Source organism: Podarcis pityusensis (genome assembly GCF_964106645.2).
Source record: "Podarcis pityusensis genome assembly, chromosome: 16".
Taxonomy (NCBI): Eukaryota; Metazoa; Chordata; class Lepidosauria; order Squamata; family Lacertidae; genus Podarcis; species Podarcis pityusensis.
Window position 1 is genome coordinate 27,832,421 of NC_138041.1, and position 23,636 is coordinate 27,856,056.

Consider the following 23,636-nt stretch of genomic DNA (forward strand, 5'->3'; position numbering starts at 1 on the left):
AACCATCCAAATGGCCTCGGCCCAGTATACCTGAAGGAGCATCTCCACCCCCATCGTGCAGCCCGGACACTGAGGTCCAGCGCTGAGGGCCTTCTGGGGGTTCCCTCACTGTGAGAAGCCAAGTTACAGGGAACCAGGCAGAGGGCCTTCTCGGTAGTGGCACCCGCCCTGTGGAACACCCTCCCACCAGATGTCAAAGGAAAAAACAACTACCAGACTTTTAGGAGACATCTGAAGGCAGTCCTGTTTAGGGAAGCTTTTAATATCTGAAGGACTATTGTATTTTAATATTGTGTTGGAAGCCGCCCAGAGTGGCTGGGGAAACCCAGCCAGTTGGGCGGTGTATAAATAAATGAATTATTGCGCGGACAGGCGGAGTCCCCAGGTCCCGAGCAACACCCCCCCCCGTCATGTGGAATAACGACTCAAGACAACGTGGTATGGGATTAAATTGGCCACAACTTTATTAAATTTCAAATGTGGGTAGACCTTGGCTCAGGCATTGGGCGTTCTCCCTCCCCAGTCCCCAGCCGGGGACCTAGGGAGCATCAGGGTTATCCAGTGTTTGTGTGGGGGATGGGCCGGCTCTGGAGAACATATGTTCAAGCAGAGATAGCCGTCCCCGTTATGCTGCCGCCGCAGGGGAGGGCAATGAGGACCTTTCGGCGTACGGTCAAAGCCTCCCTTCAGAAACCCCTTTAACGGGGAACCCTGGTATCACCGCTGCAAAGAGGAAGATGGACAAAAGGATTCTGCCCAAGGCCTGATACCGCCAAAGTTGTAACGTTTTGCTACAGGAAAGGCAAAACCTACCAATGCAGGGAAATTCCTTTCCGGCCCTTTGACAGCGACCTTAACGTAGCAGCGCCCGCATACCTGTGAAGAAAAGTTAACCTGTAAAACCTGTGAAGAAAAGTTAACCTGCAAAATAATGCAGTAACTGAGGGTGGGTAGGGTGGGAGAAGCTCTGGAGCCAAGTGAGGATTCCCAGGTAAGATCCTCCCTCTATTGTGTGGGCAGGTAATCCCTCCCCTACCTGGCCTGATCTCTTTCGCTTCCCCCCAGGTGGGATTGGACAACTGGCTGGGGTAGGCGGAGACCTCCAGGTATTCCACCTGAGGAAAGGCAAAGCCAAGCCTATGCTGATGGAGCCACTCCAGATCCAGGGGCTGCGCGCGTCCACGCAAAGGTCATCCCCCGTTTTATGTGGGGAGCGGTCATTTCCAGACATTTTCATGAATACCGGAAATTTCCACTGGATGAAATTTCCTGAGGCAAAATCCTGGACATATGGCAGCCATATTCTTGTTTTTGTATTCAGAAAATTCACTACATATTCCAATGCTTTTTCTTCTTTAAAAAATGTGTTTGGCAATAATGTCAAATAATGTCAAATTTTCCCCATCAAATGTTTCCTCCTTGAGTCAGGCTACCTCTCCGACACAGGGCTGCAGTTAAGCTGCAGGTGTCAAGCTTCAGGTCTCTGGTCCTTTTTAAAAAATATTTTTTTAATTAAATTTTTCAATAAAATAACAAAAACAAACACAAAAAAGCACAATGTCAAATACAATAACCACCACAAACAAAGAAAAATATACACAAAAACAATATCAAATCCAAAAAAATGGGATTCTCTGAACCCCTTGACTTCCCTCAGCTGCATATCATATCTACTCCGAATTATTACTTTTTTTACTTCAGATTTCTTGTACTATTTCTAAAATGACAAGTGTTTTGAACATCCTGCCAATGTATTAACCTGTTTCCAATACTTTTGCAAATACTTAATAAACATTTCCCATTCATTTTTGAATCTCTTGTCGTCTTGATTTCTGAGCTTTCCAGTTAATTTCGCCATTTCAGCATAGTCCATTAACTTGGTTTGCCAGTCTTCTTTGGTCGGGACTGCTTCCTCCTTCCATCTTTGGGCTAATGGTATCCGGGCCGCCATCATAGCATATATAAACTCCCCCCCCCCCCGATCTTTTGGAATCCTACAATGTTGGGTTCTACAATACCTAGTAAAAAGGCTTCTGGTTTTTTTAAACAAAGGTTACTCTAAACATTTTTTTCATTTCATTATAAATCACTTCCCTGAATTTTTTAACCTTCCTACATTCCCACCACATATGATAGAATGTACCCTCTGCTTCTTTACATTTCCAACACTTATCAGGAAATCTGGGGTCCTAAACTCAGCCCCCCCCCCCCATCTCTGTAGCGGATGTTTCACATTCTTCCCAGTTCATTCCCTCACTCCACTGCTTTGCAGTCTCCTGGAGTGTTTTTCATCTACTATAGTCTGTCCTTGAAACCTGATAGCACCTCTTGGTGATGTGAATAGAGGAAAGAGAGAAGTGTGAGAGTGCAGAATCTTGCCTGTGATACAAAGGTAAAATTTACTTGTGTTACTCTGCCCACTTTTTCCTTGCCTAGATAGGAACGCAGCCACCAGTCTGAACAAGCTTCCCCATCCCTAATTAAGGTCGTTTTCGGCTTTGGACTTAATGCCCTATCTTGAGAAGGAGGCTCTCTATATGGAAATACGTGTTGCTTCAATTCAAAATGTGTTGAGCCAGTACTGCTACATTTTAGAGACCCTCGTTTTGTGGAGTTGGCCCACGACATCTGCTTGCCTCCCCAAGTCCTGCCCTGATTGCACCATTGCCACTTCCCTTTCATCCTGGCCAAAGTGAGGACCGCCTACAAGAGTTTCATGCAAATTTATCTAATTAGCATTGGCTGTGCACTCCCCAAAGCAAGCCAATAAAGACATTCTTGTGGATCCAAGGACCAGAGAATAAATTTTCATGAAGGACCTGCTTGGCATTTCTCAGGGAATTTGGAGAGGAGGAAGAAGAGCCCAACTAGGTCTCCTTCTGTAGTGAAGTCACACTCCTTTAGAGAGCTCACCATGGCCTGGCCTCTGGTTTTCCTAGCCCTTCTCAGCTACTGTGCAGGTAAGACTATGAAGGACTCGCTCCACACAGGAGAACATCTCACCTACTAACATTATGTATTTAGCAAAGGAACATCATGCTTCTTTGAGATTTGAAACATGGAAACTGAACCGACGTTCTCTTTCTCTTTCCCCCCTTTTCGTAAAGGTGTGACTTCACAACCAAGTTTGACTCAGCCTGCTTCTGAGTCTTTGTCTCCAGGTGAAACTGCGAAACTCTCCTGCACCAGAAATGGTGGAAGCAGGTGGGATGCATTTCATTGGTATCAACAGAAACCTGGGCAGGCTCCTCGCTTTCTGTGGTATGGCACCAACACCAGGGGAGACGGAATTCCAGATCGGTTCACTCCTTCTTCCTCTGGGAACACCGGCTATTTAAGTATCACTAACATCCAGACTGAAGATGAGGCCGTTTATTACTGTTCCGACTGGGAGAACAGTATCTTGAAGGGGTATCACAGTGGTACAATCTAATGGGGAACTGAGACAAAAACCTTCTCTCTTCTTCTTAGAGAAGTGAAAACTCATGCACTCATGGGCATAACTCTGTGTGATTGAGGTTTGCCTGCTCTATACCTAGAAATGAGGGCACCTTTTCCCCAATGCCTTCTCTCTCTTCTCTCTCTCTCTCTCTCTCTCTCTCTCTCTCTCTCTCTCATTTTTGACTTTTTCATTTGTACAAACATCAAATAGAAATACAACACACTGCAAATATCCCCTTTGACTCCCCCCCCCTTTTGTGGTTTCATACTGTATCGCCTTTCTAATTCCAATTATTTATAAACCCCAGGTAATCCTTAATGCAAATTTTAACTACAAGTTTTAAGTTAATCCTGCTAATGAATTTAATGGTTTACAATGATTTTTCAAATGCATTATTTATTTTCTCCATTTTTTATTAAAAGTTGGTTTCTGATTTTTCTAGCAAGTTTTGCCATTTCCACTTAGGCCATTAGTTTTATCTGCCATTCTTCCTTGGTTGGAATTGCATCTTCCTTCTGGGAATTCTGGGCATTCCCTCTTTCTTTTTGACCCCTGCAGGAGAAGGAGCCACCCTTTCTGCTTGCCTGATCTGACTTGTTCCCTCCGCAACTGGGACAAGCAGCCTTCCAAAGTTTCCTCCTTCTTCCCACATTCCTCCGACTGCCTCATTGCCAGGTCTGCACCTCCCTCGCAGTGTGTCCCTTTTGCCAGGCGGGAAAGATTGTGCTCTCCATGCAGGGCTGGATTTAGGTTTGACGAGGCCCTAAGCTACTGAAGGTAATGGGGCGCTTGATATGTCCAGCTGTCCTTTGTCATCAACAATTTGTCACTGTTTCTTGTGTTGAATATATGCTATATGGTAATTTATGGACCTAATCGGTATCTAAAGCCATTTGCACATGCAGAATGTAGGCACCCTATATATAGAAATGAGCAAACCAGTGATATTTTAGGGAGCAGGCTAGCAGGTGGGGCCCATTACTTACATCATAGGAGCCTACACAACACAAAACACCGTTGCTGTTTGTAGGTTTTATTTTATTTGTTTTTATCTTATATTTTGGAAATAGACATCCAGTTTTATTCCTTTAAATTTTTGCCCCCCAAGAGAGTGGGGCCCTAAGCTATAGGTTGTTTAGCTTATACATAAATCCGGCAGTGTCTTCACTGTGTTTCCTTCTGATCCGGCCCCCAACAGAGATGTGACCACTGCTGCCTCCTGCCAGTCTCCCTTATGAAAATAAATTCTGTTGCCTTTCTTTTTGTTATGGCGTTATGTATTCACAGTGCAGATTGAAGTCAGTGGTGGTTTTCGTTGTCTCCCCCGCCCTCTGGTAAAAACCATTACACCCCACCTACCGGCAGGTGGCGCTGTGGTCTAAACCACTGAGCCTCTTGGGCTTGCCACTCAGAAGGTCAGCAGTTTGAATCCCCGCAACAGAATGAGCTCCTGTTGCTCTGTTCCAGCACCTGCCAACCTAGCAGATCAAAAGCACGCCAGTGAAAGTAGATAGATAGGTACCACTGCAGCAGGAAGGTAAACAGCATTTCCGTGCGCTCTGTTTTCCATCACAGTGTCCTGTTGCGCCAGAAGCGGTTTAGTCCTGCTGGCCACATGACCCGGAAAGCTCTCTGCAGACAAACGCCAGTTCCCTTGGCCTGAAAGTGAGATGAGCACCACAACCTTATAGTCGCCTTTGACTGGACTTAACCATCCAGGGGTCCTTTACCTTTACCTTTTACATGCAGAAACACAGCACAAAATCAGGTCCAGGAAGAGAACTGGGGACAGTGTTCTAGCCAGCATACTCAGAACGTATCCATTCATAATTTCCTCCGATTCCCAAGGAGTGCTTGGCAATGGTGTTTGAAATAGGCATTCAAGGATACTTTTCATGCACATCCCAGAGTGAAAGGGGAGGTAACTGCAGAGCAAAGAGTCCAACCTGATATTTGACTGAAAACTGCTTCCTTTATGTTAAGTTTGCTTAAAAAGAAATCTTCAGTTCTACTCTGGTAAATCTGGTGTGTTTTTTTTAAAGGTATTTTTTTCTGAAACATTATATACATCTTTGGTGATAATCTGAGCTTTAGACACAAGGGGAGACATTGGTTCAGTTTATCTACCTTTGACATAATTCATTTCTGGAGTCCCCAGATGTCCTTGCACCTGCAGTATGAAGACAGAGTTCAGGAACAGATGAGCAGTTTATTTGGCTGTTACTCATGCATGGAACTCAAGCAGGGCTAGATTTAGGTTTGATGGGGCCCTAAGCTACTGAAGGTAATGCGGCCCTTTATATGTCCAGCTGTCCTTCGTCAACAACAAATTGTCACTGTTTTTTGTGTTGAATATATGCTATATGGTAATTTTTGAACCTAACAGGTATCTAAAGCCATTTGCACATGCAGAATTTCCTTTAATTGTTTTGGGGGCCCCCAAGAGAGTGGGGGCCTAAGCTATAGCTTGTTTAGCTTATACTGTACGTAAATCCGGCACTGAACTCAAGTGCCTGCACACAACTTTGTCTGCCTTATAATACTCTTGGGGTTAAAAAAATACATTTATGTATGCTACTACAGCTGCCCGAATGGTGTACGCCCAGAAATGGAAAGAAGAAACAGTTCCAATGAAATATGACTGGCAACTAGAGAGCTACTGTGGTGTAGTGGTTAAGAGCGGTGGACTCGTAATCTGGTGAACCGTGTTTGATTCCCCGCTCCTCCACATGCAGCTGCTGAGTGACCTTGGGCCAGTCACACTTCTCTGAAGTCTCTCAGCCTCACTCACCTCACAGAGTGTTTGTTGTGGGTGAGGAAGGGAAAGGAGAATGTTAGCCGCTTTGAGACTCCTTCGGGTAGTGATAAAGCGGGATATCAAATCCAAACTAAAATTGATGGAGTACGCGGAAATGGCGAAACTTACCGGAAGAATAAGAGAACAAGACGACAGACTTTTTAGAACAGAATGGTTGAATATATGAAGATGTATTAAAAACATTAGCAGGACTGGCACAAACATGTGCAGTAAGAAGCAATTAAAAGGAATTATAAAGGGAAAATAATATAAAATTTTATATACCAGATTTCTTCATGTATAAGACCCTATTTTGGGGGATTAAATATAATGAAAATGAGGGGAGATGGGCTGTTGCTGGGGGTTGGCAAAGTGGGCAGCCGCTCCCTCCGGAAACGCTCCCTAGAGCATGGGCCGCCAACCAGCTGACTGATGGACACGCAGTCCCCCCCCCCCCATGCCACTATCCGTGTATAGGACGACCCCAGTTTTTTGACATGATTTTTGAGTCAAAAAACCTCATCTAACACATGGGAAAAAACATTATATTAGAGCCTCCCCCAAAATAGACATTTTGAGCTTTTCTGCTGTTTCTGCTGCTTTTTCCATCTTGTTGCCATACATCCGGGCTTCCCCTAACCTTTTCTTGAGGAGAAAAGATCAATTGTTTCTGCCTAGAATTCACATTTCCAGATCTGAGAAGATATATTGATGTAAAACACCCCTCCTCCCTTGGATCAGAAAAATCTGCATTATAGTAGGTCCATCTGTTTTTTCATTAAAGGCTATTCCAGCCTGTCCACATTGTCAGGTGAGATTCCATCACATACCAGCAAATCCAGGTGGCCCATTTAAAATTGTGTTGGAGGACTTGTGCAGGAAACCAGCTTCCCCCCAAATGTTGATATTTGGAAGAAGGAAAGGGATGGGGCAAGGTACTGGAAAGTGTGGGAGAACATCTCTTTGACACAACGCCATCTAACCTCCCTGCAACTAAATCAGAAGAAAAATCAATCCATTTCCCAGGATTCTTATTCTGATGCTAGCATCTCGAAAGGGGCATTAACCCATCATTTACTACCTGATTCCTTTTTAAATGGGAGGTGCCAGGGACTGTGTCTTGTGCATGCACATTTTGTGTCCTTTAGCACTAAGCTGTGAGCCCATCTCTTTCTCTTTTCTCGTGAGTGACAGTCCCAATCTGCCTTGATCATGGCAAATCATCCTACTTCTACTTCAGGTCCTCTCTCTCTCTCTCTCTCTCTCTCTCTCTCTCTCCCCAAATCAGTCCTATTGCATCTGGTTGACCTACTTAATCATGCATTCCAAATACAGACATGCAGTTCTAGCAGAGCCAATGAGCACAGTTTGGATTTGCATGAAGTGGCCATTCATCAGCTCCAGGCCATTTAAGAAGCGAAAGGCTGAGGTTCCAGCCAGTTGCCTGTTTGGATAAGAGAGCTCACCATGGCCTGGACTCTGGTTTTTCTGGCCCTTCTCAGTTACTGCTCAGGTAAGGATGGGGAGGAATAACATCTCTTTTGCCGTGGAGCCAACAGCACAATAAACTATAATATATATTCATTTATTATGTTTATTTATTATGGAAACCTAAAGCTCTAGTGATATTTGAGAACACAGAGGATGGAGAGTCATGCTTTTCTTTTTCTTTTTCAAAAGGTGCCAATTCACAGCCAACACTGACTCAGACAGGCTCCCATTCTGTGTCCATGGGCCAAACTGTGAAACTCTCCTGCTCTAAAAGTACTGGTGGTAGCTGGTACAGCTTTCACTGGTATCAACAGAAACCTGGGCAGGCTCCTCGCTTTGTGTGGTCTGGCTCCAGCACCAGGGGAGAAGGGATCCCAGATCGGTTCACTGGCTCTGAATCTGGGAACACTGGCTCTTTAACCATCTCCAACACCCAGGCTGAAGATGAGGCCGTTTATTACTGTGGTGCCTGGGAGCACACTGGTGGTGTCAAGTTCCACAGTGATACAATCTGATGGGGAACTGAGACAAAAACCTTTTCTCTTCTGCCCTGCCACAACGAAACCTGAGTTCCTCAAGAGCAGAGTTGGGCCTGAATGAGCTCAGACTGTTTTTGACAAGAGTGTAGTATGATATCAGATTATTTTGGACACCGGAATGCATTTAGAGAAATGGCCTTGCTGTAAACATCTAACACAGCTCAGCAATAAATTGCAGCCCTCAGTTCTTAAGTCTCCTTGATGGCTAGGTCAAAGCTCAACAACTTTGATAAAAAACGATCATCGACTTTTGTGTCCGGATTTTCACATTTTGAAACATGGCAACCCTGTTAATAAATAAATAGCTGGGTTGTTGTTGTTTTTTAATTTCCTTGCAAACAAGTCACAATGAATGTTCAAAAAGGAGTAGCCCAGTCCAATATTCCTCTTCCCATCCCAGAATCTCAAGGTCTTTCCCATCATGATCTATTTATCTCGGGTGCAAAGAACTGGACCTTCCACATGCAAGTCACATCCTTTGCCATTAAACTTTCATTCCCCTTTATCCCTCTTCCCTTGAGATATAGTCCCCATCAGCCTTGATAAGGAAGAATTATCCTGCTTCTTCCTTCAGGTCACCCTCTACCAGACAAGCACCATCGCTAATATTATTTTTAAATCTGCCTGGTATCAACAGAAACCTGGTAGGCTCCTCGCTTTGTGTGGTCTGGCTCCAGCACCAGGGGAGAAGGGATCCCAGATCGGTTCACTGGCTCTGAATCTGGGAACACTGGCTCTTTAACCATCTCCTACATCCAGGCTGAAGATGAAGCAGTTTATTTCTGTGGTGCCTGGGAGGGCACCGGTGGTGACAAGTTCCACAGTGATACAATCTGATGGGAAAGTGAGACAAAAACCTTTTCTCTTCTGCCCTGCCACAACAAAACCTGAGTTCCTCAAGAGCAGAGTTGGGCCTGAATGAGCTCAGACTGTTTTTGACAAGAATGTAAAGTGATATCAGATTATTTAGACACAGGAATGCATTGAGAGAAATGGCGTCACCGTAAATATCTGGCACACCTCACCAATAAATTGCAGCCCTCAGTTCTTAACTCTCTCTTCCCCCATTTCCAGTGAAGGCATTCCCAGTTAGCCTATGGCAACAAAGAGGGGAATTTGAGACTGCATGACAAAGTGAGAAGCTTAAGGGTTTTGATGATGGTCTTGGCATTTGGGGACTATGCCTCACACATATTCCCCATGAAAGGTTGGCTCTTTCAGGGTATTTTTTTAACAGCTCCTTAATGCAAATCCGTTCTTTTGTTTTGGACTTTATTATTGCACATTTGCATTCCCAGTAGAAAAGCCAATGAAGGCACAGGAATGGATTTGCATGAATCCTCAGCTCTAGGGGATTTAAGCAAGGGGATGGCGAAGTCCCAGCCAGTTCCCTGTTTGACTCAGAAAACCTCCCTCCTTTGGAGAGTCCACCATGGCCCCAGCTCTGCTTTTCCTGGCTCTTCTCAGTTACTGTTCAGGTAAGGAGGCAAAGCGATAATCTTATGTAAGTGCAAGAGAAAGAAGAAGAAGAAGAATCTAAGATGGTTATCAAAGAAACATATTGCTCCTGCAGTATTGGGGAGCACAGAGGATCAAAGGATTTGATTTTCCTTTTTTGCAAGGTGTCACTTCACAGCCAGCCTTGACTCAGCCAGTCTCCCAGTCTGTGTCCCCAGGTGAAACTGAAACTCTCCTGTTCTCAAAATAGTGGTGGTAGCTGGAGCAGGTTTCACTGGAATCAACAGATACCTGGGCAGGTTCCTCACTTTGTTCTCCAACATCCAGGCTGAAGATGAGGTAGTTTGTTACTGTGGTGGCTGAGAGTATGATAACAACATGTTTCGCGGTGGTCCAGTCTGATGGGGAACTGAGACAAAAACCTTTGCTCTTCCAATCCGGAGTGAAGAATGAAGAGCTCATTTTCTCTGTGCCTTAAGATCTTTCAAAGTCTCGAGCCAAAGGGCTTTGCACTCACTTCTCTGTGGCTGCCATCTTACGCTGACAATTAAGAAAATATCCTCCTCTAATAGTTAGCTGATCTCTGATATTAAATGTTTATGTTTTTACTGTATGATTTACATCTGATTGTTGCAGACTGCTGTGATATGTTTTTTTCCTGAATAGTGGGGTATAAATATTTTTAAACAAATAAATAATATGGTAGGACTTTCACACCCACCCAGCCAACCAACCATCCATGAGTCCACACAGTCTGTTGTGATGCCGGAGGGGACAAATGATGAAGAGGAAAGTTTCTCTGTCTTTTTCTGTCTGTTTCTGTAAAGGTGTCCATTCACAGCCAGCAGTCATTCAGCCAGACTCCCAGTCTGTGTCTCTGGGCCAGACGACTAAACTCCCCTGCTCCAAAGGTAGTGGGAGCTTGGACAGCTTTTACTGGTATCAACAGAAACCCAGAGACGCTCCTCGTTTTGTGCTCTATGGTGCCGACAAGAGGGGAGAAGGGATCCCGGACCGGTTCACGGGCTCTTCCTCTGGGAACACTGGCTATTTAACCATCTCCAACATCCAGGCTGAAGATGAGGCCGTTTATTTCTGTGTTGACTGGGAGCACACCGGTAGTATCATGTTTCACAGTGATACAACTTAATGGGGAACTGAGACAAAAACCTGTTCTCTTCCTCCCCAGAGTGCAGAAGGGACTAGATCACTGGAGCTTCATTTCATCTGTGCCAGAATATCTTTTGCTATCTAGATTTGTAAGGCTCAGTGAGGCCATCTGGGCTTAGACACTTTTCAATGGCAGTACCACCCACCCACCAACCAACTGCACCAGCAATCTGTACCCTCATTAGAAAAGGAGTTTCCCCCAAAATCTTGATGGATCTTTTCTTATTCCTATTTTGCTCCTTCATTTCATTGATTACTCACTTGTCATCTGAAGATCTCCAAGAGACAGTAAAAAGATACACAGCACACAACACCTTGGGGTGGGGGAAAGTAGGGGGAATCATATGATACATTAATGCTGATAAGGAAAATATTTGGAGGGTGTGAATTGACACCGCTGCCCAGTTCATCGGGGTGCCACTCCTCATGGGTCTCTCTGGTCAGCAAAAGAAGGATTCTCCAGTCAAGTTAAAGAAGCAAACAGTGGTCAGTAGACCTGATCTTTATTTCTTGCAAGAAGGTTCAAACACACACAGAGTAGGAACCCTGAGCATGGGGTTGCGTGAACTTTTAAGACCCCTCCCCATTTCCCATAATACATTATCCAACAGCATCATCAAAACATCACAAATATGTCACGAAGTAGGAGTGTTTGGCGTGTAGAAACATGAGCCCATCACACCCACCCTTGTCAATAGCTCCCCATTCCCAGCACCTTTTAACTAACCTCTTCCCCAAAGAACAATAAAAGTATTTACACATCTCCCTAGCTGCAAGGCTTTCCTGACCTCCTCCTTTGAAAGTATCCGGATTCAATCCTCCATCCGGATGGATTTCTGTCTGGGGTATGTGCTGCCCTTGATCACCTCCTGTTGTGAGCCTCAGTTCACACCTTATGGAGGGGCAAGGAGTACGTGACCTTATGCTTAAGGGATTATGGAGGCAGGGGGAGCCCCGGATTCCCCTCTTCCAGAGGAGTCATCAGCCTTTGGAACCAAGGAAATCCGCCAAACTGTTGAATTTGGGCGATTATTTGATTCCATATGGGAATGTCAGAGTTCCATACATGGTCTCCGCTAATTGCTACAATTTTATAGACTGCTTTTCTGAGCCTTTTTGCTGTTGTCTGTGTATGGCGCTTGTATCATTGACCTGGCCTTAGTTCGAGGCTGTGGTGGGGACTTGGTATTTTGTGGGGGAGTCGTTTAACTGCCCCCCTCCTGGTTTTAACAACACAGTGATATTTCATATAACATAACATCGATTAAAAAACACGCTCAAATAATAAACAAAGCAATCATCAGACCCATTAACGAATAAACAAAAATGAATAAAACCTCAATTTCCCTTCGTCCAAAAAACATTCACATCAAACCAACAATTCCCCCCCCCCCACTTTAATCTTTCCACCCCACCCAGAGTCAGGTGCGGAGGGCAGCGGTTGCAAATTGGGGTGGGGTGGGGTCTCAGCAGGGGGTGAGCACCTGCTCCCCATTCTGTTTTAGAAAAGGAGCAATTCTCACATATCATATACATCATCATTAGACAATATACAGTACAGTGGTACCTCGGTTTAAGTACTTAATTTGTTCCGGAGGTCAGTACTTAACCTGAAACTGTTCTTAACCTGAAGCAGCACTTTAGCTAATAGGGGCCTCCTGCTGCCGCCGCGCCGCTGGAGCCCGATTTCTGTTCTTATCCTGAAGCAAAGTTCTTAACGTGAGGTAATAATTCTGGGTTAGCTGAGTCTGTAACCTGAAGTGTATGTAACCCGAGGTACCACTGTATGTATCTACAGGGGCGAAATGATGATAATAATGAGGATGAGGATGATTTTATTATTAATGTCCCACCTATCTGGGCAGCTTACAACACATAAATTAATTCTAAAATGTACATAGCCATGGGGGGGGGGGGGAGGAGACACACGGCATGTGAATGAGACCAGCCTCTCAAAGGCGAGGCTGGGATCGCAGGGCACAAGGCTGTTGCATCCTTTGCGAGGCATGTTTCCATGGTGGGAAACGTTCGCTGTGTACAAGACAAGACCCATTCTCATTTTTTTAAAAAAATCATTTATGCAAATCTGGGTGCATTTGCATAAAGGGGGACATTCCCCAACCCTAGAGGACTTAAGAAAGCAAAGGGTGAGGTCCCAGCCAGTTATTTTGTGTTTGAGAAAGCCCCTCACCATGGCCTGGACTCTGTTTTTCCTGGCCCTTCTCAATTACTGTTCAGGTAAGGATGCAAACAGGTAACCTCATGTAGACTTGAGAGATAAAACCAAAATTACTTGTAGTGTTTATTTATTATGGAAACCTAAAGCTCTAGTGATATTTGAGAACACAGAGGATAGAGAGTCATGCTTTTCTTTTTCTTTTTCAAAAGGTGCCAATTCACAGCCAACAGTGACTCAGACAGGCTCCCAATCTGTGTCCCTGGGCCAAACTGTGAAACTCTCCTGCTCTAAAAGTAGTGGTGGTAGCTGGGGCAGCTTTTACTGGTATCAACAGAAACCTGGACAGGCTCCTCGCTTTGTGTGGTATGGCTCCAGCGACAGGGGAGAAGGGATCCCAGATCGGTTCACTGGCTCTGAATCTGGGAACACTGGCTCTTTAACCATCTCCAACACCCAGGCTGAAGATGAGGCCGTTTATTACTGTGGTGCCTGGGAGGGCACTGGTGGTAGCAAGTTCCACAGTGGTACAATCTGATGGGGAACTGAGACAAAAACCTTTTCTCTTCTGCCCTGCCACAACGAAACCTGAGTTCCTCAAGAGCAGAGTTGGGCCTGAATGAGCTCAGAATGTTTTTGACAAGAATGTAGTATGATATCAGATTATTTTGGACACCGGAATGCATTTAGAGAAATGGCCTCACCGTAAACATCTGACACAGCTCAGCAATAAACTGCAGCCCTCAGTTCTTAATTCTCCTTGATGGCTAGGTCAAAGCTCAACAACTTTGCCAAAAAACGATCATCAACTTTTGTGTCCGGATTTTCACATTTTGAAACATGGCAACCCTGTTAATAAATAAATAGCTGGGTTGTTGTTGTTTTTTAATTTCCTTGCAAACAAGTCACAATGAATGTTCAAAAAGGAGTAGCCCAGTCCAATATTCCTCTTCTCATCCCAGAATCTCAAGGTCTTTCCCATCATCTGCTGCTTGATCTATTTATCTCGGGTGCAAAGAACTGGACCTTCCACATGCAAGTCACATCCTTTGCCATTAAACTTTCATTCCCCTTTATCCCTCTTCCCTTGAGATATCCCCATCAGCCTTGATAAGGAAGAATTATCCTGCTTCTTCCTTAAGGTCATCTTCTACCAGACAAGCACCATCACTAATACTATTTTTAAATCTCCTTTCTGCTAAAGTATTATATTGCATTTCATTTTGATATTGCATTTTGTATTCTCAGAAGAGAGACAAAGTTCTAAGAGAGCCAATGAACATGGGATGTCCATGAAAGGACCATTCATCAGCCCTGGGGAGATATAAGAAAGGAAAGTGTCAGGTCCCACCCAGCTTCCTGTTAGTGTCAACATGCTCTTTAAATGTATTCTAATTGTTTCTGTTATTTCTTAGGAAATTCACATTGTAATGCAATAAAAGGCAATATGTAAGAAATGAAACAAGCAATGAAAATACAATTAAACGTGCAGCACATTACAATTACTATAATAGGCAGAAGAATTATTACGCACCCATCCTTAAGACCCTAGGCAATTTGATATGCACAACTCGCAGACTTAACATATAGAATAAGAGAACAAGAAGAGCATACATTTAAAGAAGATTGGAAAACATTTATTGAATATATGGCGAATAATTGTGTACAGCTGAAAACACTGGCAGCATTTAGATAAATTCAGCAGTGTAAACAAGTTTTGATGGATGCAATAATGGAATACTGAACGGTATAGTTTTTGTAAAATATGCAGGGATTTATGATATGTAAAGTGAACCATGGAAAGAAAAGAAGGGAAGTCATTGGTATCTTAAGGATGTAAAAGGAGTATTTTAAATTGTAAAACAACCCACTTGGAAATTGTCCAGGGTCTTATAGATATAAATTTCCAAGTGGGTTGTGTTTGGAAATCTTTCCTCTCACCTCCAGGCCCTGAGAAACTTTGCCATGGAAATCTCATTGTGTGTCTGGCTGTTGATAGAGCTGCAAACTCTGCAGTCCTTCCTTTAATCTGTAGGGGGCGATGTAGGTCCACTTAGACCAGATTTAGCAAAAATTATACCACCACATAAACTTCCTGCAACTGCAGTGTGAAGTGAAATGGAAGAATGCTCTTTATTTGTGAGTAAATCTCCTGTGCCTTCCAACTCATTCAGGTGCTAATATTCTGCGTCTCTAATCTAGAATATGAGACACTGGGCTGACCAAAGGGGGAATACCTGGTGCTCCAGGTGTTACTGAACTGTGAGTCCCATCAGCCCCCTCCCAGACAGCATGGCCAGGGGCCAGCCTTACTGGATATTGTAGATAGGGCCAAAGGTTCCCCACACCTGGTGCATATTGTGGGGGGGGGGGGGGGATAAGAAGAACAAAGTCTTATTTTTGCTCCCATTCCTTGTCAACATTTAATGCAATCAGGTGCCAAAATCAGGTGCAATCAGGTGCCAATCAGGTGTATCTGAAGAAGTGTGCATGCACACGAAAGCTCATACCAGTAACTAATTTAGTTGGTCTCTAAGGTGCTACTGGGAGGAATTTTTTTATTTTGTTTTGATTACAGCAGACCAACACGGCTACCTACCTGTAACTAGGTGCCAAAATGTTTTGCATATTTTACATAAACTAAACCATTCAGTATTCCATTGTTACATCCATCAATACTTATTTACACTGTTGAGTTTATCTTCATGCAGCCAACATTTTCGAGTGTACACAGTTTCCCCCCATGTATTCAAGCAATATTTTCCAGTCTTCTTTAAACATATGTTCCTCTTGCTCTCTTATTCTATACGTTCACATATTCCATTAGTTTAAGTAGCCATTCTTCTTTAGTTGGGATCTCTCTTGTTTTCCATTTTTGGGGGCTAACAAAACATGGGCCGCAGTAGTGGCATTCATAAATAACCTTTTTCCTTTTTTTTAACACCTGGGAATTATATTCTTCTTGTCCATCTTCACCCACACTCTCCTGAGCTTTGATCCCAGCATTTGGCAGAGGGTCCAGGCAGCAGATGCTGAGGGTGGCAGGGAGTGCTGGCCAAATATTGGAGGGTGGAGCTGTGTGTGCCTCCTGGTCTGGCCAGCCTTCCCTGAGCTCCCCTGCTGCTCTCTGGGGTGGAGAAGGAAGCCCTTCATGTCAACACTGTCGAGCAGAGATGCTGCCACGGCTGGCCCAGTTCACTTCTGAATATGGAACGGAAAGGGAAACAAAATGCCTTGGGCTGGGCCTGCCTGGACCCCTCCAACCAACCATTATTGGGAGGGGTCACCTCGCCGTGTCCTCATTTTCATGCGGAATAAAACAAGGCAGTTTCGTGTGTGTGTGTGTGTGTGTGTGTGTGTGTTTTAATCTCTTTTTGTCAGGCTTCAGGGATTCCAATCCCTCCCCTGGTGGCAGCCAGAAAGCAGATTGACAAGAAGAGTTCTTACCACATAATTTATTCCGTATTCACAGAGAGAGAGAAAGGAATACAGTCTCTATCAAATAATGGCGTTTCTCCGAGTAAATTCCAACCCTCCCACCGCTTCTCTCCTATTCCACGTCATCCCTGTGTTGGCTGATCTATGCTTACTGCCTCTGAGATTTCTGTTCTCCTACCCCCAATGCCCAACTAGTCTTGGGAAGCGGGGTCAGGAATGTTTTCCAAAGGCACTGAGTCTGTGTCTCCCCCAGTTCTTCTTCCTGCTCTTCTCCCAGTATTTCCCAGCTTCTTCCCTCTGCAGCCTCTGAACTATGCCCTTCTGCAAACCGCTGTTCTACATCTATACTGTCCTCCTGCTCTCGGGAAGGTCCAGGAGAAGGGGATTGGGGGCGGCCCCTACAATTCTTCCTTAGTCCAGCCCCTGAAACTTTTATGCAAATTAGTTGTATTCGATTTGTGTGTGTTTTTGGTACGGCACTGTATATTCTCAGCGGTGGCATGTGGTTCTAGCTGAGTGAATGAGTGCAGGGTGGATTTGCATGATTTGCATTTGTTCATCAGTTCCAGGGAGATTAAGGAAGGAAAAGGTGAGGTCCCAGCTAGTTGCCTATCGGATTAAGAAGGAGACACTGCTTTGGAGAGCTCACCATGGCCTGGACTCTGTTTCTCCTGGTCCTCCTCAATTACTGTTCAGGTAAGGAAGTGGAGACAGCACACCACAGTTTTCTGTATTATATAGTCATCATATGAATATGATGTTTTTCTGATATTGCAAAGAGTAATATATCAAGGGTCTTATCCCTTTCCCTTTATTTTTATGTAAAGGTGTCGCTTCACAGGCAACATTGACTCAGCCAGCTTCCCAGTCTGTGTCCCTGGGCCAAACTGTGAAAATCTCTTGCTACCAAAGTGGTGGTCTGGATTCCTCATACACATTTGACTGGTATCAACAGAAACCTGCACAGGCTCCTCGCTTTGTGTTTGCTGGTACCAGCACCCGGGGAGAAGGGATCCCAGATCGGTTCACTGGCTCTCAATCCGGGAACACTGGCTATTTAACCATCTCCGACACCCTGGCTGAAGATGAAGCTAATTATTACTGTGCTACTGATGAGTTATCTGGTGGTTACAAGTTTCACAGTGGTACAATCTAATGGGGAACTGAGACAAAAACCTTTTCTCTTCTGCCCTGCCACAACGAAACCTGAGTTCCTCAAGAGCAGAGTTGGGCCTGAATGAGCTCAGACTGTTTTTGACAAGAATGTAGTATGATATCAGATTATTTTAGACACCGGAATGCATTTAGAGAAATGGCCTCACCGTAAACATCTGACACAGCTCTGCAATATGAAGCTGATTATTTCTGTGGCACTTATGAAGTCAGTGGTGGCAGCAAGTTTCACAGTGGTACAATCTAATGGGGAACTGAGACAAAAACCTTCACCCTCCCTCCCTACAGCAAAAAAACCAGAATTACTCGAGTGCAGAGTCAAGAACGAATGGGTTCTCTCTCTCTCTCTTTAACAAGAACGTGCAATGATATCATGTAATATGGACACACAGATGCTTTTAAAGGAATAGTCTCAACTTAAATACTGTACAGTGGTACAGTACAGTGGTACAGTGGTACCTCGGGTTAAGTTCTTAATTCGTTCCGGAGGTCCGTTCTTAACCTGAAACTGTTCTTAACCTGAAGCACCACTTTAGCTAATGGGGCCTCCCACTGCTGCTGCACCGCCAGAGCACAATTTCTGTTTTCATCCTGAAGCAAAGTTCTTAACCTGAAGCACTATTTCTGGGTTAGCAGAGTCTGTAACCTGAAGCGTACATAACCTGAGGTACGACTGCATGTGGTCTCACCAATAAATGGCAGCCCACAGTTTTTGTCTGACCCTGATCAGGGGCATCTTACCCATAGAGGCTAGTGGCGTGGGGCACCAGGGCGCCAAGTTCTGGAGGGCACCAGGGAAGAGGTGGAGGCTGGATGCGCCACCTCCTGGCAGCAGCTCACCGTCCTCACCCTCCTCCGCCACACCCGGAGCCTCTGCCTGCCGTGGCCACCGTGGCACAAAGCAGCCAGCTGAGCCAGGAAGCGCTGTGATCAGCTCCGTCTCTTCCCCACCGGAGGAGCTGCCCTCCAGAATCCCCTTTATTCAAATGTGTCCTTTGATCATTGCTGTTGCACCAACGCCAACAAGCAAACAAAGATGTTTTTGCAGAGTCAATGAGCATAGAACCAATTTGCATGAAGAGCCCATTTGCTATTTCTGGGGGAATTCAGAAAGAAGTAAGAAGAGGCCATCTAGCTCTCTGAAGGAAAGTCACTCCTCTAGAGAGCTCACCATGGCCTGGATTCTGATTTACGTGGCACTTCTCAGCTACTGCTCAGGTAAGAGTATGAATGACACATTTCACATAGGCCTACATCAGATCTGTTTTAATTGTGAACCTATCACAGGAACAAGGGATGCGGGTGGCGCTGTGGGTTAAACCACAGAGCCTAGGACTTGCCGATCAGAAGGTCGGCGGTTCGAATCCCCGCAACGTGGTGAGATCCCGTTGCTCAGTCCCTACTCCTGCCAACCTAGCAGTTCAAAAGCACGTCAAAGTGCAAGTAGATAAATAGGTACCACTCTGGTGGGAAGATAAACGGCATTTTCGTGTGCTGCTCTGGTTCACCAGAAGTGGCTTAGTCATGCTGGCCACATGACCCAGAAGCTGTATGCCAGTTCCCTCGGCCAATAAAGCGAGATGAGCGCCGCAACCCCAGAGTTGGTCACGACTGGACCTAATGGTCAGGGGTCCCTTTACCTTTATCTATCACAGGAACATCATGCTGTGATATTTCAGCGCATGGAAAATATACCCAAGCCCTGGTTTCTTTTCCTTTTCTTTTTGTAAAGGTGTCTGTTCACAACCAAGTTTGATTCAGCCTGCTTCTGAGTCTATCTCTCTGTGATGGGACGATGAGCTGCTTGTGTGTAAAATCCTAGTCCCTCAGAGTTTGGTCAAGTTTGCAAACCTCTGTCTGTAACGGAGCCCCTTAAACATGGCTCCGTCAGTCGCTGGCAGATTCCGACAGTGGTTGCTTTCGGAATCGCTTCCAACATAAAAGCTCCTTAACGGAAACACGTCTTCTGGACTCTCTGCGTGACAGTTTCCGGCGAGGAGTGGGTGTCCCTACAGGAGGTCCTGAAACCTCCCCACTGTTTTCGCTGGAAGTGTCTCTGAGCCATCCCTCCAGCTCCCTTTCCCTCAGCTCAGCTCCTCTCCCCCTACTGGTTCCCTCTTCAGCTGCTGAGTCTCTCCCAACCTGTGTGAGCCCTTTCACTTCCCTTCCTTCCGATGGCAGTTCCCTGACATCCACCTCCCCTCCAGGGCCCCCTTCATCCCCTCTCGCCCCCTCCTCTACGGGCGGTGAGGAGGCAAAACCCCGGAATGAACTTCCTTCATCTTCCGATGTCCCGAACACTTCTCTCCACCTGTTGCGGTTCCTGGTCTCGAAGTACTCCTCCTCCTCAGAGTCCATCTCCCCTTCCCCTTCCGATTCCGAGAATCCTTCCAACTCCTCCTCCTCATCGGTGGTCCCAAAGTATTCCCTCCGGAACCTCTCCACAGGCTGAGGTTTCCTTGGGAACCTTTGATGGAACGTTTCTATCAATACCTCGTCATTGATATCTTCTGCCATTACCCAAGTGTTTTCTGACTCCGGTTCTCCTTCCCACGCTACCAAATACTCCACCTGATCCCCCTTCCATCTGGCGTCGAGGATTTCTGCCACATGGCTGCTGCATTCCCTTTCTTCTATGACCGGTCCCCGAGTGGCCATCCCTTCTCGTCCCCCCTCATACGGTGACAGTAACGACCTGTGAAATACTGGGTGCAGTTTCATGTGGTTGGGTAACCGGAGCCTGAAAGCCACTGGGTTGACCTGTTGAATGACCTCAAAGGGACCCAATCTCCTGGGTCTTAATTTCTTACAACCTCCTTTGAACGGCAACCCTTGGGTTGACAGCCACACCCTATCTCCCACCCTTATGGTTTCACCTTCCCTTCGGTTCTTGTCTGCCTGCCTCTTGTATTCTTCCTTCGCCCTTTCTAAGTTGAGTTGGAGCTGACGATGGATTGCTTCCATTTCTTCTACAAAATGCTCGGCTGCCGGGACACCCCATCTCTCCCCTTCTCCCCCTGGGAAAGCCCTGGGATGACACCCATAATTAGCCAAGAAGGGGCTCATCCCTGTGGACACATTCTCGGCATTGTTGTAGGCAAATTCCGCCAGCGCCAACTTTTCTACCCAGTCATTCTCTCTGTCATTGACATAACACCTCAGGTATTGCTGGAGGACCCCGTTTGCTCTTTCCGCCTGCCCGTTGGTTTCAGGGTGCCGGGCAGTCGAAAAGTTGACCTCCACCTGCAGTAAGCTCATGAGCTTCCTCCAGAACCTGGAAGTAAATTGTTTTCCTCGGTCTGAGACCACCCTCAATGGCACCCCGTGCAACCTAAAAATGTGTTCTACAAATAACTTCGCTGTCTCTTCCGCCGTGACTGCATGCGAGCAGGCTACAAAGTGGCACATCTTTGTTAGTAGGTCTACCACCACCATGATGGCTGTTTTCCCCTTGGACTTCGGCAGATCAGTCATAAAATCTATCGACACTGCCTCCCAAGGTCGTTCTGGGGTTGGTAAGGGTTCTAATAGCCCCGCCGGTGCCCGCCTCTCCCCTTTGGCTCGCTGGCATTGCTCACACCCTCTTACATACTCCCGTACATCTTCCCTCACCTTAGGCCACCAAAATTCCCTGGTGACCAACCACATGGTTTTGTGTTGTCCAAAATGCCCCGCCGTGGGGCTGTCGTGCAACTGCTTGAGTACCCTCCCCCTTAAGTCTCCTTCAGGGATATACAGTGCCCCTTTGTAATACAAAGCTCCATTTCTTTCCTCGAAACCCCCTGGTTCCTCTCCCTCACCCCTAAGACCTCTGAGCTTATTCTGGGCGTATTCATCATTCTCTGTTTCCTCTACCAGTTCTCTTTGTCCCACCAATGCCGCCCCACACACCCAGCGGTCCTCTGGAATGACATGTCTCTCTTCGGGTGCTCCCTCCCCCTCCAAATATTCAGGTTTGCGTGAGAGAGCGTCCGCCCTAATGTTCTCTGGGCCTGGCACGTAACAAATCTCAAAGTTAAATTTGGAGAACTCCTGGGCCAATCTCACTTGCCGTTGGTTGAGCACTCGTGCCGTCCTCCAATACTCTAGGTTCTTGTGGTCAGTGCACACTTGCACCTTATGTTGTGCGCCAATTAGCAGGTGCCTCCATCTCCGGAACGCCTCATGAATGGCTAGTAGTTCTCGGTCATACACCGTGTAGTTCCTCTCGGATTTGTTCAGCTTTCGCGAAAAAAAGGCACACGGTCTCCACTCTGACTCCTCCTTCCCTGGCTGCAGAAGCACCGCCCCAATAGCTCTGTCTGATGCGTCAGTTTCCACTCTCATCGGTTTTTGTAAATCCACATGCAGGAGTTGTTGTTCCGAGGCGAAGGCCCTTTTTAGTTCCTCAAATGCTCGCTCCGCCTCCTCAGTCCAAACGAACTTCTTCTTACTGCTGAGACAGTCCGTAATGGGCGCCGTCAGGTGGGCAAAGTTTCGGATGAACTTACGATAGAAGTTCCCAAATCCTAGGAACCTCTGCACATCCTTCCTTGTTTTGGGTGTTTTCCATTCCAGCACCGCCTGGACCTTGCCGGGATCCATGGCCAATCCCTTGTCTGACAGGCGATACCCCAGGAATTCCACCTCCTTGGTATGAAACTGACACTTCTCCAGTTTCACCCACAGCTGGTTGGCTTGCAGCCTGCTCAACACTTCTCTGACGTCTCTCACATGCTGCTCCTCATTCTCAGAATACACCAACACGTCGTCTAAGAAGGCCACACAATTCTTGTAAAGCAAAGGCCCCAGGACGTGGTTCATAAACGATTGAAAGCACGCGGAGCCTCCTTGTAGGCCGAAGGGCATAACTAAATATTCAAATGCCCCCAAAGGGGTGAACATGGTGGTTTTCCATTCATCCCCCTTCCTTATTCGTATCAGGTTGTACGCCCCCCTTAGGTCCAGTTTAGTAAAAATCTTTCCCTTCCTGACCCTTGTCAAAATGTCGTCAATCCTGGGCATAGGGAAAGCCACTGGTTCTGACACTGCATTTAAGGCCCTGAAGTCACACACAAGCCTCGGCTTGTTCGTGTTTTTTTTATCCACAAAAAACACTGGGCTGCCCCCCACCGCCCTGGACTCTCTGATGAACCCTCTCTTCAGGTTCTTGTCAATGAACTCTCTTAGCTCCTGCATCTCTCTGTCTGACATGGCGTACAGCTTGCCTACAGGGAGCTGTGCCCCAGGGAGTAAATTGATTTGACAGTCAAAGGGTCTATGCGGGGGTAGTTGGTCAGCTTCCCTTTCGCTGAAGACGTCGCGGAGATCTGCGTATTGTCGTGGTACCTTCACGTTCTCCGTTACTTCAGTCCCTGCTAGGGTGGCTTGGGCCCCTGCCAAACCCTTTCCCTCTTTGCAGTGTTCTAAGCAATGTGCTGAACCAAAAGAAACCACTCTCTGATGCCAGCCCACCAGCGGATCATGTAACGCTAGCCAGCTCATCCCCAATATAATGGGAGCTCCTCCCAAGGTGGCCACATTAAACGCTATCAGTTCGGTGTGCCTTGCCACCTTCATTATCATTGGGACGGTCTGCAAGCTGACTTCTCCTCCCAACAGCTCCCTGCCATCGATCGTGGTCACCTGCAGGGGGTTGCTTAAAGGGATCGTCTGTATCTGGTGTTCAGCTGCAAACTCTTTGCTCATGAAATTGCAGGAGCTGCCTGAGTCCAACAGCGCCTTTATCTTTAGAGGGTGTCCGTTTGGCAGCTCTAGCGCCACTTCTATCACTAGGGCGGGTTTAGGAGGTTCTGGCGTGGGCACTTTCACTGCTCTTTGGCCTGGCTGCTGTGCCCCGACGGTGGCAGCCAGGCGTTGGCTTTTACTTGCTTCGGTATTTCTTCCTCTCTTCCCTCCACAGCTCCTACCATCCCTTGCCATTCCTTCCTCTGGGGGCAGACTCTGGCAAAG

At 46.2% G+C, this 23,636-nt stretch overlaps 2 protein-coding genes across 18 annotated transcripts in view; both read left to right on the forward strand.

The window, feature by feature from the left end:
* Nucleotides 1-23,636, forward strand: part of LOC308465386 (immunoglobulin lambda-1 light chain-like) — a 151,460-nt gene that overhangs the window by 35,683 nt on the left and 92,141 nt on the right. Inside the window, exons 1-2 of one of the 4 annotated variants that reach the window (XM_080985360.1) lie at nt 2,900-2,960; nt 3,108-3,411. The exons of the other annotated variants lie outside the window; for them this stretch is intronic. Coding sequence (XP_080841486.1) covers nt 2,915-2,960; nt 3,108-3,411 — 350 coding nt within the window. The 5' untranslated portion in view covers nt 2,900-2,914. Of the gene's footprint in view, nt 1-2,899; nt 2,961-3,107; nt 3,412-23,636 lie in introns of those variants that run through there. 4 annotated transcript variants of the gene reach the window in all.
* Nucleotides 1-23,636, forward strand: part of LOC308465380 (immunoglobulin lambda-1 light chain-like) — a 157,515-nt gene that overhangs the window by 11,919 nt on the left and 121,960 nt on the right. For 2 of the 14 annotated variants that reach the window (XM_080985307.1, XM_080985309.1), the window contains exons 1-2: nt 13,010-13,135; nt 13,286-13,589. The exons of 3 other annotated variants lie outside the window; for them this stretch is intronic. In XM_080985307.1, coding sequence (XP_080841433.1) covers nt 13,090-13,135; nt 13,286-13,589 — 350 coding nt within the window. In that variant the 5' untranslated portion in view covers nt 13,010-13,089. Of the gene's footprint in view, nt 1-13,008; nt 13,136-13,285; nt 13,601-17,076; nt 17,208-17,338; nt 17,646-23,636 lie in introns of those variants that run through there. 9 more of the 14 variants (XM_080985316.1, XM_080985317.1, XM_080985308.1 and 6 more) reach the window with 9 other exon arrangements.